At 36.0% G+C, this 15,936-nt stretch overlaps 2 protein-coding genes across 4 annotated transcripts in view; one reads left to right on the forward strand and one right to left on the reverse strand.

The window, feature by feature from the left end:
• The window catches only part of LOC142341835 (RUS family member 1-like), a 176,175-nt gene that overhangs the window by 140,056 nt on the left and 20,183 nt on the right, over nt 1-15,936 (reverse strand). Inside the window, exon 1 of one of the 3 annotated variants that reach the window (XM_075393088.1) lies at nt 1,592-1,610. The exons of the other annotated variants lie outside the window; for them this stretch is intronic. The gene's annotated coding sequence lies outside the window, so the exon portion shown is untranslated. Of the gene's footprint in view, nt 1-1,591; nt 1,611-15,936 lie in introns of those variants that run through there. 3 annotated transcript variants of the gene reach the window in all.
• Nucleotides 4,277-7,333, forward strand: LOC142341832 (bifunctional heparan sulfate N-deacetylase/N-sulfotransferase 2-like). The gene has a single exon (XM_075393084.1). The coding sequence runs from the start codon at nt 4,625-4,627 to the stop codon at nt 7,202-7,204; it is 2,580 nt and encodes an 859-aa protein (XP_075249199.1). The 5' UTR covers nt 4,277-4,624; the 3' UTR covers nt 7,205-7,333.

Raw genomic sequence — 15,936 nt, forward strand, 5'->3', positions numbered from 1 at the left:
TGTCGACCAGCTCCTCCGTGTTGTCCCTTACCCTAGGACAATTCGCGGAACATCCTGTGTTGCCAGTGTCTGTCAAGTCGTGTCTTGAAGATATCCAAGCTTTCACTTGACACGACGTGTTCTGGTAACTCGTTCCAATCTTTAGGTCCATCAACTGAGAAAAACTTTTTCCTCAGCTCCAGTCGTGCTCTTCTGATGGAAAGTTGCTGCCCATGTTTCCTCGAGTTTCGTTCGATAAACTGAATTAGATTTCCCGTAGCATATGACTCTGGAGTGTGGTCAATTCTTCATAAAAGGTGTTGATGTCGCCTGCAATCACAAACTCAAGATTTTCTGCGGTCACAGCAAGTTCATCAATCGCTTGAAGGTTATGAGCCGTGGAGGTTGTTCGTCATTTCTGGCGTCAGGTTGGCGGTATACTACTGCTATCACAAAATTTCTCCGATTGTGAACGATGGTTTGCCATACAATTTCGAAATCTTCGTTTCCACTTAATTCTAATTTTTTGATCCCAACAATTTTGAAACATAAGCATACTCCTCCCCCATGTTTCTTATCAAGTCGGTTAATGGCGTTTCTATCCTTCCTGTATACTGGAGAGCCAGGTACGTGCACAAATGGGTCGTCTACCTCGTTATTTAGCCATGTTTTGGTAACTTCCCCCAATTAAACATCGTACGCACGGATATTTGACGCAATATGGATTGAAGCCGCCGTCTTTTTCAAAGCGCGTGAATTTACAAGCAGCAGTTTTATGGGCGAGAGACGTTATAGTCAGGAAGATTGGGTTTTGGAATCTTTGCTCTTTCGATCACAACTGCTTTTTTATTATTATTATTATTATGCATTTTTTGTTAAGGTGCATTTGTTTTATTATTATTATGCATTTATGCATTTTTTGGGATGCTACTGCCTGAGAACCCTCAACTCACATCTTAGTTTCCATTGTTCCGATTCTTGCGACAGGGTGAGATCAGGATTGTTAAAAACATTCGAATAGTCTCGAGACTTTTTCAGGTGACGACTCGCCTTGATTAGAAACCATTTTTTTTCTTTTTATTAGAGTAGGTAACACGAAGCCTCTGGTTTCCATATCCAGCCGTTTGTCCAATTCTCTGGAGTTTCGTTATGTCACCTGAATTGTGTAGTACATCTGTGATTGCTTTCACTATACCGCCATCGGATGTGCTTGGCTTTGTCCCGCTTATGAAGACATTGCACTCTCGCTTTTTCTGTTCTGCTCCTCTATTTGGAGGTTATTGACAATAGCTGAGTACTGTAGATTGGCGGCTGTGGACTGAGTGCAAATGTTTGCAGGAGTTGTGTCATCACTTATTGAACGTGCAGCAAGTGAGCTATCAAGCTGGTTCAATCGTTCCTCAAGTTTTGATAGCTTTGCAGCGGTACAAAAACTGCAGAGAAAGGACGAGGCAGAATTTTGGGTATCATAATTTATGTTCAGCAGGCACAGCCGGGTGAGGAACACTGCATCGTGGTGCAATCACTGGATGTCAGCATCACATTGGTTATCCACTGTCAGGATAGTGTATTTTTTCGTGCGCCCGCCGGTGATTTTTTAGAACATCCTCAATCTATTTAATAAGTTTATCGCAACAATTTGGCACTCTTTGCTTCAAATTGACTGTCTTCTCAGACATTCCTATCTTCAAATTTTTAGCTTCATTTATGTATTCTTTGCTTCAAATTCACCGTATGGTTTAGCTTTTGTCTATTCTAAGTTTTGAGATCAGACTACATTGGCAGGCTACATTCCACGTGCCTCTGTCCTCCTCTGGGAAGCAATTCTTAAAGATATTCAGGTACATTTTTTGTTAAGGTGCATTTGTTTAATTCGCAGTTGTTTTGACTAAAATACTTTTATTTAACCCATGTCCGTATTGTTTGTGCACCTTCAATAGGTTGCCGAGCAGTATCTTTGTTCGCAGGAAAAAATCGTCTAAAGTTTTAGTCAATCGAGTTTTCGTTATATTATTGCATAGCAGTATCTGGTAAGGTAGCAATAGGTATATTCTCAATTTTATAGGCAGGCTATACCACTACTGAAGCTTTTATAAATAACCTGCCGAAAAGTGTTATGTTACTGAGCTATGGCAATGCATAAATTACTATGGCTAAGCAATTGCCTAAGCAAATTATTCTGGCTATACAGCAGGTGCTCTGAGTTGAAATATAGAGAAAACGACATCTGGAGACTACTGTGTGGGTGCCCAAATAGTAGAGACTTGGAGAAACAACTTTGATGACGAAGTTTGTTCAATTTGCACAACCTGAACATCTTTTTTTTTGTCGAAAATGAAACTCAGTCGGATTTTATTCCCAAAGCCTTTATGTTATTTATAAAAAAAAACTTAGAACTTTTCGTGCAAATCCTGATGTTTGCAAAAAATTATAGCCAATAATTCGTCGATTTTTGGTTTTGCTCTTAGCGCTAGAAGATTAGCAAAACGGATAATACCGAAACTGAAAAAAATTGTATGGAAAATTTTTAAGCATGCTGTTGCAAATAATCAATAATGTCAATTAGAAATGATTTCGGCATTGATTGCTTTTTCCACTATACATCTGAAACGAACGTAGCAAGAGATCATATTGTTTTGCGCTTCAATGTTTGACTTATTTTATTTCAATACTTTGCAAAACCTTGTATGGTACGGTTGCGCTTCACCTCAATTTCATAGACAGGACTCAACACTACTGTGGGAGAGCAATGGTGTAAATTTTTTAAAAAAATTTTGATTTAAAAATAAAATTTATTGCGCAAAAATTTACTTCGAACTTTCAGTAGACGTAAATGGGTCTTTTATCTGTTGTTATCAAAGTCTCAAATTCTTTCAAAAAACGCTTACGGATGCCTAACAAGAGGCGTGCAACAAAAATTAATTTCCGTGTCTAGCACAACGCCAAACTCACGGAATATCTTCACAGACGCGGAAGCTAACATCCAAACGCACGTCCTACCGTCGTTCCTTGACTCTCCGGTGTCTCAATCCACACGGCGACCGTGTTCCTTACCAAACTGAGAGGGCCGACTTAACATCAAGGAGCCAATAGATTACGAAACGGAGTACGCCGCATCGCTGACCGCATGCGCTCTTGAAGATGAGGATCGAGCAAATGCTCATCTCAGCCAGGAACGCATAACACACAAACGACGAACCGCACGACTGAAAAAAATTTACGCTTAAGAAAGATCTTGTCGAAAAACTTCAGACAGAGAAATGCCACGTATTAGAAATGGCTTTGGAAAAAGGAGCCCCAAATGGCTCACAGCTTTACCGCATAGACGTTGCGGTTTCACACTAACGTAGTCCAAATTTAAAGAGGGGCTTTGCATTAGACATCGAGGCCAAAAACGCCCATTCATTGCCTTGTGGTGAATAGTTCACCCTATCACATCCTCTACACCGTGCGAAGGGTGGGTATACACACATGAGACACTAAGAGATCTGAGACGCCTTTGCTAAGATCACGCATGACGTTTGCTATGACGCGAGGTTGAGCAAACTCTTCAGTTGCTGCAGGGTGAGTCCCTTTTATACAAAACTACTACCACTGATAAAAACGCGCGACTAGTCATTAAAGCCAATGGCCTACGGGGGTCCAGGTTCAGCCGTTATTTTTTGGAAGTGAAGGTTTTAAACCCACTCGCCTCAATCGTGTCTGAAAAATTCCGTAGAAGGATACAAATATTATGAGTCATTGAAGTGCCTCAAGTATGAGCAACGAATACTTGACGTCGAGAAAAGTAACTTCGCTCGGCACGTGTTTTCTTGCATGGGGGCGCAGGACCGTCCTAAACGCGCACTATTAAAGAGCTAGCTAGCAAACTTGCTGTAAAGAAAGACAAAGCATACTCGAGGCAATAACGTACATACGCACGAGAATAAGTTTTGCTCGTGTGCGCAGCGCTATCATATGCCTAAGAGGGTGCCGTGGTTCCAAAGGGCCGAACGACATTGATAGTTCTTGCAGTGCCACAATGCGGAAGGGGAGTCTAGATTCATAACAAATTAACTTATATAGAAATTCACTTCTCATGACGCAGCTCTAACAGGTATAGTGCCTTTTCTTTAAAATTATATACGATGCAGTGATGTCTAATTTTATATAGAAATTTAATTCTCATGACGCAGCTCTAACAAGTATAGTGCCTTGTCTTTAAAATTATATACGATGCAGTGATGAGTCATAGTAGGGGATCACTACTCATCCATTGGATTGTCCTACGCTGCTTAAGATCAAATTTCCTTTATTGATTTACAACGGAAAGTCATGATGACGGGAATTTTACCCTTATTTTAGGTTTGCGACCTGTAAGGATGTTGTTTGATGTTCAATTGATTGCCAGTTATTACAATTCCAATTAATATTTCCAATTCCCGGTTTGTGCGTTTTACGAGAGAGGAATTTTAAATTTGGATGCTTAAATCAACAGAATCAATTTCAAATCCCGCTTCTGGTGTTTTAGACAGTTATGTAGATGCGAAAATTCTGTTTCAACTAAGGCTGCCTTGTCTGGAACAATATTGTGATACTCTGCAATGCGGTAGTGGATATTTATTGCTTTTTACTGAACTATTTTGAATTTAAATTACACAGCCAGATGTTCAGCATAAGTAGGAGAATAAAGCGACTCTTTTTGCTTGCTCTGATATGCATGATTGTGTTATACATTAAAAATCTGTACTTGTTGGTAGCCGATAGTGATGTGTGGAGTTCTGATAAAGTTGATTTTGCGCAGCTCCGAAGGTCGACAAAAGAAAGTCGGTACGTTCCGTCATCAGAATATATCCTTCTGGTCAAAAAGACTACCAAGTTCAAATCCACCGCTGAATGGCTATTGTTGAATCTCAAGTTAAGTGTGCGAGTTAAGGAAATATCAGATGATGATCAAGCATTTTCTGTGAGCAAGCCGCTGCCATATTTGATTGTGTTCGATGACAACACGATTGTTCATTTTTTGAAGGAACCGTTATTTCAAAATGCTCGAAATGTCATTATCACCCACTCAATACCAGTTATCGGCATATGTTTTAATATTGAGCAATGCAACTATCATGCAAGAGCCTTACTTCCCTCAGCAGCATATTACAAATCATTTCTGCGGTCCACGGATCACTTGCTATTTAAGATTCTCAAATCTAACTTTCTGTATGAAAATATAACCTCAAACTCGTTGGTGTTCTACATGAAGCAAGAAAGCTTACCCAACATTGCACCTTTAATTGAGATACCGTCAAACAACGTTGACTTTTCAAAAATGCCTGAAACTACGGGTCAGTTGATGAAACAATCGAAACTGCTCTCTGCTTACTTTGACTATGGGCATTATGATTCGATTCCTAAAGTGATCATTGGCAATGATCTTGGTGGAACAGACTGGCTTTATAAAGTATTGTTTTTGGAAGCATGCAACTATCTTACAAACCGCAAGCTGTCATTCGGCTTGACAAGATTAATCCAAATAGATATCGACGATGTATTCTTGCCTGCTAAGCTCCGTGAAAACGCGTTGACCAAATTTGATATCGATGAGCTGGCCAAATTTCAAAGAAGCGCTCAAACATTGATACCTGGTTTTAGATTAAAACTTGGTTTTTGCGGCGACTTTTATACACGCGGCAGGCATCCTGAAGAAATTGATGCTTTCAAGTATTTATTGAACTCTAGAAAGAAAGAATTTGATTGGTTCCCGCACCTTTTTAGGCACTATCAACCTCACAATTTGACTTTCACGAAGCTGCGCGAAGAAATGGTGGAGAATAAAAAGTTTGCAGGTAAATATGGACTGCGTGTTAAGGACTTCTACGCAGTTGCTCCTCATCACTCAGGTGTATACCCTGTTACTCAGAACTTATATCAATTATGGAGAGATATCTGGAATGTTTCTGTGACCTCGACTGAACAATACCCACACTTGCGGGCAACCTACGGTAGAAAAGGTTTCATATACAATGACATCTCAGTTCTGCCACGCCAGATGCTGGGTTTGTATACTAAGACACTGCGTTTTACAGACTACCCAGGAGGTATTTTGGGGCTAGAACGGGATGTGAGGGGTGGTGATACCTTCCTCTCATTACTCCTCAATCCTGTTGCAATCTACATGACACATATTGGCAATTACGGAGCCGATAGACTGGCATTATTTGCATTTCGGAATTTACTTCACTTCGTGGACACGAACACGAATCTAAGATTAGTTGCGGCCTCACCCATAGAAATGGCCAAGTACCACTTTAGCATCTTCCCTGAACAAATTATGCCAATGTGGACAATGCCGTGCGATGACAGACGTCATCGGGAGATTGTTCCTAAAGGTTACAAGTGCGATTCTTTCCCCCAAATCATAATAGTTGGACCTCAGAAAACTGGAACTACTGCCTTTCAGTTTTTCCTGTCTGCTCATCCGGATTTCTCAACCAGTTTGCTGAGCTCCAAAACGTACGAAGAGGTGCAATTTTTTGACAATGACGGTTACTACTTGAAGGGAATTGACTGGTACAAAAGCAAGTTCCCGATAATGTCTAGAAGTAATCAGGTCAATTTTGAGAAAAGTGCATCTTATTATGACAAATACAAAGTGCCACAAAGAATTCGCAGCTTGTTGCCAAATGTGAAAATTGTGTTTCTGTTACGGAACCCCGTGGATAGAGCTTACTCTTGGTATTTGCACGAGATTTCAAAAATGGAATCAGTGCCAATATCCTTCTCAAATTTGATCAGACTAAATGCTTCTTCGGTTGACTGGTCTGATTTCAAATCGAAAGTATTAGCGCCTGGTTTCTATTTCAAACACATACGGAGATGGTTGGAATCGTTTCCCTTGCAGTCCATGTACTTTGTTGACGGCGATGGTTTCACAACAAAGCCTGCCGAACATTTGCAGAAGTTTATCGAATGGTTTAGACCTCAGCAATCTTACCCCGGGTTCAATTTTTCATCCATAATCGAATACAATAGTGAGAAAAAACTCTACTGCTTAGGAAAATCAGTGTCATCTAAAAATTGTCTCGGTCCATCTAAAGGTCGATCCTTCAGCAGCTCTTATGACAAACTGCTGCCTGACGATCAACAATATTTATTAGACTTCTATCGTTCTGATATGCGTAATCTCAAACTTCTCTTTGATAGAAAGAATGTAACGTGTCCTAATTGGCTGTTATCTATTGTTAGTAAGTAGTGACTTTTTCTATCTTATCTCTTGTTATTTTTGTACTTTATTTTATGACATCTGAATTTGTGTGATTTAGATCGTTAGTTAGATGATCATTTAAAGCATTTTCTATACAATTTAGCTCTTTCCTAGTCGGACATTTCCCGAACCTATAAACAACTAAGCACGTTGAACTTCAGTAGAGAATTGTCTCATCACATATTTTTTGGATGAAAGGTTAAGCTCAGAAGCAAACAAGTTGCTCGCGGATCTGAGTTCGTACCGCTTACTCCCTGTAATCTGATAACCACAGGGCCTTAATGAACTGTCAAGCAAAATAATGCAAATATTTAACAAACAGCAAGAGTTGCCCGCAAAACCGAGAAACTAAAAATTTTTTTTGTTTTAAAGTAATGTCGACAAAGCCATTAATATCAATTGCTAGTATTCGTTACTACCAAAGGAACAAAACTTCTTTTCATTAGAAAACTCATACCTCGGTGGCTCGAAATGATTAAACAAAAAGAAAGAAATGTGGGTACCACTGAAAAAAGATGGTGTGCTAATTATATCTATCAAATGTATGGAAGTAAAGGCCCACTTCAATTGGCTTGTAATATTACTGGAACACGTGTTCAACTTTCAAATGATAGCTATCCTTTTTGGGGGTTTATTTTGAAAAAAAAGTTATTGGTCTCTCGATGTCTGATTGAGTGTAAATAAAGATGTCGAAAGTTTGGAAAGCGCTTTTGTGAATTTAGTGGCATTACCAGTACGTTAACGACGAAATTCGCAAAGGTAGTACAATTCTTGAAAATATTTTTGCGTCAAATAATTACTAAATTAATGAGCTTCGTTATTTCTCGACATTCTGTTATTGTCTCACTGTAAGCTTTTGATGCCTTGATTTAATATAGAGAGTCAAAAACAATTTTCTCAGATTGGAATTCAGGAACGTGGGCAGTTTTTATTTTCAGAAATTCTTGGAGAAGAGTAGATTTTAAACTGAGAGAACATTGGGGGAAAACTTTTACCGTAAAAAGTTTTGCTCCTTAAATTTGCTGCTAGGACAAGATATAGAACATCAAAAGCCGGAGAACAAATAACAGCGATCATTATAACAACGATCATTAATTTGACTGCGGCGTCGGGGAGCAAGCAGTACATTGCCAATGAACAGATTCCTACAAGCCTTTTGACTCGCATTTTCCCATTTTGATCACTTGTATTTTGGCTGAGAGTGGTATGTTTTCCCAAGCTACATAAAGTGGCCATTGTTCAGCCTCTTCAAGAAAAGCAACTATTGAGTGTGTATTAGTTTGTGTTTTAGTTTATTTGAGCGCTGTAAGCACAGCTGTTGGTCGCAGAGAGTTTCAAATAGTGATTAATATTCGATACCAAACTTTCAAAATCAGAGGTCCCTAAAGGATCTGCTCTAGGCTACTATTTTCCCTGCTTTATCCTTCGGCTAGAAGCCTAATTCGTACAACCTGATGCCATTTACGACACTAACTCAATTCAAAGGATAGTGTTCTGTAGAATTAGATCGGTGGTTGAAGCTGCGATTTTAGTGGATTATAACCGTACCTTTTGTATTCAAAGCAAATGAGTTCTGTTGGGTCGAGATGTTCTTTTTCTGCTAATGATAGTACTTTATCAGAAACACAGCGGCCATGAAGTTTATCCTAGTTGGTTCGATTAATGATGCTCTCACGCCTGGAGACATGCTCTGCAACGAGCTGTATTTTGGATTACTTTTTTATCTTCCACAAAAACTGCAGCGTATAAGGAACTCAGCATGTTGACTGATTATTAGACAAACCTCTGGTACTTCGTTTTCAAATTATAATAAACAGTTTCGTTGGATACACGTATAACAGCGTGTGCTGCTTTATAATTTGTTATTTGGATATCGTTTGGTTCTAGTTAACTAGAATAAAAGATCCCGCTTCTATCGCTTTTTTGTTTTTGAAATGATAAGCTGACGATTTGCGACAATCTGAAAATCTTCACTCGAACGAAAATCCTTTCATTGAGTGGAATTGCTTTTTTTGAAATGAAACTAATACCCCATGAACTTGATTATCGGAAAATCTGAAATTTTTGCGAAGTGATAAGATTGCAATTACTTCTGTTTTTGTAATCAGTGCGTAATTGTTTAAATATAAAAATTCGTATAATAATTGTTATGGTATCAAGGAGGCTCGGTAATGTGCGTTCGCACATAAAGTTCCCACCCCGCTCATCTACATTTTCCCACTTAATTGTCTGCCAAATGAGGAAGAGTTAAAAAAAACTTAACATATCAACATATCATTCATTAAGCTACTAAATGGATAACCAATCTACCTTATGGGGCCGATGAGACCTGTGACTACCATTAAACGACTACGAGTAAAGATGGCAATAAAAAAACCAAATAATTACAAATAATTACGACCAAAACCAGTTGTCCATTTTTTGAAAAATATTAAAAACCAAATAAAAATGGCATCAGATAATACTTATACTAAATAAGATTAACCTGTACGGGACTCTAAATATGGGACTTTTCCGTTATGCAACTTGGCAACAAGTCCACGAAAAATGTGCAAAAAGGCAAAGTTTAAAAAAACGTTGCTTTTTTGACAAGAGTTAAAGGCAAAGTGATTAGAAACATTATGCAGCAAAAGAATTCATTGGGGGACTCTTTTATACCTCCATAAATAGCCATTGAGACCCTTGATTATCCAAGATATTTCAAACGACTACGAAAAGAACGACAAATACAGCCAAAGAGAAAAAATATTGCACGAAAAAGTTGGCACGACAACGATGTCACAGCCAATTAAACACTGAGATGTTCACTAAAGACATTAAAAATGGTTGATTGCGTTTTTTTTTCAAATGACCAGAGGACCGCCCATTATTGTTATACTGTGAAAGGAAAATAAAAACGTACAAAAATAGGCGAATATGCAAAAATCACTAATTTTTGACAAAAACTGGTTGTACCAAGAACAAAGACCATCTGAGGAAAATAAAACCGTTATAAAGAGTAAATTGTAGTTCTTTAGATATGGGATGTGAATTGTCTATAGAGATGCTAAGCTTCCAGAAGTTAACAGAAGTTCTAAGTTAACAGAAATTATATAAAAAATTTTTTCTTCAATATTCATAGCCAACTTAAGCTCTCGACTAAAAGCTTAGACAGGTTATCTTGCAACTCCTTTGAAAACTAATTGCGCTTGTTATTAGTGAGACTATGTCATAAGACTAAAATAACATTAAATACCAGCTGAAATGAAAAATTTCACAAATAACTTTGACAAAGCAGTGTTGAAACCATTAAATTTATAAAATATTTACCGCCAAAAAAGTAAATGTTCATTTGCGTCTGCTTTGATCATCATAAAGTTTTTTGTAAAACGATGACTTCAAAACGACAGCAAAAAACACAAAAATTGAAAAGTATCCAAATTCTTCTGAAACAGATTGTATAAGCCCTGAAAACAGCATTCAAACGTTTAACCAACAGAAAAATCATGTCTGCTGCAACAAAAAATTAGAAATATCTCTGAATAATGAGACTAAATTGCGAAAATGATACATTGTAAAATTTGAAAGAAAAAACAAACCAGAACTAAGTTTGAATACTTTTACATTTTTTGGAAAAAATTTGATTTGAAAGTAAATAATACCATCAGCTATATATCGATATCTGTTGTTAAATTAATTTAAGTGTCAATAGTTGGCCACTGAGACCTTTAATTACCCAATATTTGGCTTACAGTAACAGAAATAACTGCAAATAAATGGCAAAAATTAGAACTCTAACAAATTCTCAAAGAACGTGTCGCAGCCCTTATCACCATATGTTAGAAAACAAAAACAAAAAATATGTTCAGTAACAATTTTTGTAAAGCTTCTTTATGTTAGATTGTAAGATAATGTGACAACTTAGCAAAGAATCAAAAACAACAAAAATGGTCAATTATGCAGAAAAAATCCCAAAATTTTGTATAAAAACTCGGGAGTACAAAAAACGAGAAAACGTTGTTTTGAAATAATCAGCCACAAAATTAGTTCGTAATCTATAGGAAAGAAAGTTTGACCTGTATTTTCTGAGAAAAAGCTAAAAGTTGACAGAAATAATATAAAAGAATTGACAAGTGCAAAAAATCATTGAAATTTCCTTAAAACAAATACATTCAATGGCATAAGAGACATTAGGTAACAACCGAATGCATGGTACAGGTTCGTGTAAACCTCTTGAAGAAGCCATTTGGATCTTTGAATGGTTAGACTCAGTAATCAGAGTGCAAAAAGAATATCGATTGAAGTCAAATCAAAAGAATTCAGTTAATGTTTACTAAAACTCTTCTTCAAAGCCATAGAAACCATTAGGTTTTCTAAAAATAAACAACAATTTTATTCAGCCGCATTTTTACCTAAACGGGAGCTGTCATTAATGGAGACGTAAATAAAAAATATATCAGTAGGTAACAATAGAAAAAACAAAAGCAAAATATTTTGAAAAAAAGGCAACACCGAAATAAAAACTAAAATGTCTGATTATGAGAATCCGCGATTATATCAAACCTATCCCTGATTTTGCCGTGCACCCCAAAATACCAACCAAGTGTTCCAATTAATTGCGAATTAGGCCAATTGTTGAGTGCAATACTTCAAATAATTAAAAAAACTTGCATTTTGTATATTTATCGAGTTAAATTTGTAAAAAACGGCAAAATTATAATTCCAGAAATCTTTTATAGGGCGCTGAGTTTCAACTAGCTCTCTTTTGGGGTTTGAGAGATTTTTTCAGCGGTTTCTAGTCCTCCGCTTTCGGCAAACTTAAACAAAGTGGACCAAAAATGCATTTTTTGTCCAATTTTTGATGAAAAGTCTGAATTTTAAAAATTTTGTGAAATTTTTTAGCCAAAGAAACTCAAATCAACCAATTAAGCAACGCTTTTCTGTACCTAACGGTAACAATGTCACTCTACCGTTAAAAATTTTAACTTATTTTAAATATTAGCAAAATTAAGCCGAATTTTAGCAAAAATAATCGAAAATGTGAATAAAAACCGTCGAATATTCACAAAACTTTATATCTCGATAACTCCCTGTAGAAAACGAAATTCTGGAAAATCTTTTTAGTTTCATTTTCTAGGATGTACATGCTTTTTAATGATACCACTCACAACTCTCTACGATGAATATATCGATCGGCCAAAATTGTCTGTACAAAAAAAAACCCATTTGAGTATATAGTTCCTCCCTCCCCGCTAAAGGGGGGGTCGGAACAATAATAATATCAAAAGCTATATTATACAATATTTGTAATACTGTTTGATGAACTGATTGATAATGCTTTTCAAACGAAGCTTTAATCGTATACTATCCTTTAAATCATGAATTGAAAAGGTAACAAAACGGCAAGACATGCGGACAAAATTCAGGAGCCCGCTTAAAATCTCAAATTAAACTAGTGAGAGTCGATGTAATCAATATCTGTACAATAAAAGGCTCAGATGGTTACGCAATTTTTGAGACTTTTTGATAGCAGCCAAAAATGACACATTAAAAAACAGTAAAGGGGCCAGATCAGGATTTTCTCTTTTTTACTTAGTGTTTTCATATTCAACAACAGCATTATTTAACCGATGTTTTCAAGTAACTCAGACATCGAATGTTTGTTTGCTAATAGCATGTATTGGAAAAAGTTAATAACCAATGGGCTAAAAGTTAAAAATTAGTCAACGTTTTTTTTTGTAAATTAGCGTTGTCGGAGTGATCAAATTTTAGAGCTAATTACTGCAACTGAAAAACTATTATAATTATCGATAGCTAATTCTCGAAAACTTCCTATTTTTAGCATGGAGTGCAAAATTTCTGCAATTTCGTGAAAACGTTTACTTGTTTAATTCATTGTTTATTGTTCCGACCCGCTCTTGAATGGGGGGGAGGAACTATATACTCAAATATGTTTTTTTAATCAGTCAATTTTTACCGATCCATATATTTATCGTAGAGTTGTGAGTGCTATCATTAAGAAGCTCATCCAGTTTAGAAAATGGCATTAAAAAGATTTCGAATTTTTTTGAATTTCGTTTTCTAGAGCGTGTTGTCGGGGTTTCAATTTTTGTGAATATGCGACCGATTTTTTATTCACATTATTCTTATTCGCATTTTCCGGAGTTTTTACCAAAAAATTCGTCATTTTTGCTAAAATATGTAAAACTGTATTGTTTTTAAGTAGTGTTGATTTTGTTTTTAAAGACAAAAAATTATTGTTGACTATTTTGATTTAATTTTTTTGGCCGAAATGATTATCTAAATGTCATCAAAAATTGTCTTCAAAATCGCCCGAAATAAGCTTCGTTAGTCCACTTTGATGAAATTCACAAGTACGCATTCAGTAATCACTAACACAAGCTTTGTAAACTACAAAGGGAGCCAGTCCTACCACTTCCATTGAGAGTAGTCTGGAATTAAAATTTCGCCGTTTTTGCAAACTTTATGGTCTAGATCTAAAAGTCTAGATCTATAACAATCGAAAAAATTGAGCGTTCTTAATGGACAAACAGCAATAGTAAGGCTGGTTTTGGTCAAATTTTTGACTGTTAAACCCGTAAATAATTCGGATTGTAAGCAGTCGGTCTTTTTTTAAAAAAAAGATTCGATATTTTTTATGTTAATGAAAAACAAACCAATTCAGATCAAAGTTTTTTGTTGATAGGTCCAATTGGCTTCCTAAGCAGATCCAAATTAATATATCTAGTTTCTTTACTCAATAAATTATGATCGTTTCGACTTTTAAAAATGTTTGATTTTCAAATAAACAATGGCTTATCAAACTTTGCCACTATTTTTCTCTTAATTTGGTCAACTTGTAGCTTAGTGTCAGCTACAAATTCTTCTTTTTACTGAATCAAAATTTAATCTTTGTTGCGGTTTTACGAGGTAAGTTATGGTTTTTTGGCTTTGATACTACTAGGTTTCACATTTTTTAGGCATTGGCCCATTTTTCGCGTTTTGTCACATTGTTGACAGTTCACATATTGCATTATTGGCGTCCAGTATAAGACAAAATTGAACATATAAAAGTCTTTAAAGACATATACTTTGGTTTTAACGGCTTCGACACCCGTTTCTCAAAGAATTTAATTGTTTTCAATATTTGTCCTTCACTGTCGTTTTTACTTGTCTTTTTAGTCCTATGAATTTTCCTGTATAATGACAGGTCTCAGTGACTTTTTATGGAGAAATGAATGAGCCTATATTCTGATTTCATTAGAAAACTGATTGTTTTCATGACTTTGAAGACCATTGTTTTCAAAAATTAAAAAAAAAAACATTTTTTAACTTGTTTTTTTTTGCTGCCATTTTTGTTATTTTTGTCTGTTTATTAACTAGTCTTGTGAATAACAAGTCGCATATGACATTATTGTTGTCGAGGGAAGGTGCAATTGTACAAAATCTAATGTTTGTAAAGAATTTGTTGTTAATTTACTGGCTCCGACACGGGTTTTTCGCAAAAGTATTTTTCGAATTTTATTTTGTCTTTTTTACGTCCTTTTTGAAGACGTAAGACTCATTCTGAATAATTACAGGTTTCCTATTGACGAAGCGCTTCCTATGGACGAATAAACGAACCTATTTAATTTTTTTATTTGGTAGCTATTGGCTTTCATGACTGAAAATAATTGTTTTCGAAAAATACAAAAGTGTTACTTAATGTTGCCCTTCTTATATTTTTGTCTACTTGTAACCCTTTCTCATTAATGAGAGGTCCTATACCACATTTTTGGCGTTTAATTTTTGCTCCCAAATTTTTATTGTGAAGCGATTGCTTAGGCTCTTATTAAACGAATTCAAAATTTTGGTAATTTTGCAGTGTGCGTCGAATTCTCCTGCGCGGGTATTTGGTGACTATCGTGTTGTTGTATTGCACTGCATCAAAATATTTGTATCTTCGGAAAAACTTAATGACTGAGCGCTCACAAAAACTAAAGTCAACGTCAAGTAGTCAATTACTCGGTGTTGGGTGTATGATACTCGGCGTTAGAGATTACTATTCAAAAAGTGGTTCAAACGAGAACACAAAACTAATATGAGCAGTTATATACGCTTTCACACCACTGAACACAATTTTATCACACTGAGTTAATGTTAAATTTAATAGTTCAAGGTATGACATTACAGTAACGCGTGAAATTTTTGTTCACTCAGTTACTTCTCGTAACAATCGAATTGCTTGCACAAATCTACATTTTTAAATTTTCCGTCTTCAGGTTTAAATTCAGTTCCGTAATAATTTTTATTTGATAATTCGTGGCCTGCATCGCAGAAACTTCTTTTGTTTTAGACGTCTTTTAATTGGGTACCCAACAATCATAAGCTCAGCCGAGTGCATTCAAGGCAAACTTTTGCGCCTAAGAATTTGATGAATATATTGCTCATTCCAAGATTTCCAAATATCAATGTAAGGACATTCTTTAAGCTTTAGAATGTAAGCTTTAATTCTCTATCTTTTATCTTTCCAATTTGAATTGGGATGAGATAGAGAGAGGTCAATTGTTGGTATTTTCGGCTATCTACTGGCTGTTTTCGTTTTCACATTAGATTTCTAAAATTTTTGCAATTGGTTTAAAATGTCATTTTTCATTGAGTGCATCGCCATGAATTTTTTATTTTTATTTTGAAATTAAATAGCATAAGCAAGTATTTTAGGGATGAATTGCTACAACCAAAACTTAATTGAGAAAACATAT

Source organism: Convolutriloba macropyga, chromosome 6 (genome assembly GCF_964194025.1).
Source record: "Convolutriloba macropyga chromosome 6, txConMacr16.3, whole genome shotgun sequence".
Lineage (NCBI taxonomy): Eukaryota > Metazoa > Xenacoelomorpha > Acoela > Convolutidae > Convolutriloba > Convolutriloba macropyga.

Coding starts and splice junctions, on each gene's coding strand:
- LOC142341832 (XM_075393084.1), top strand. CDS start 4,625: ATGTTCAGCATAAGTAGGAGAATAAAGCGACTCTTTTTGCTTGCTCTG.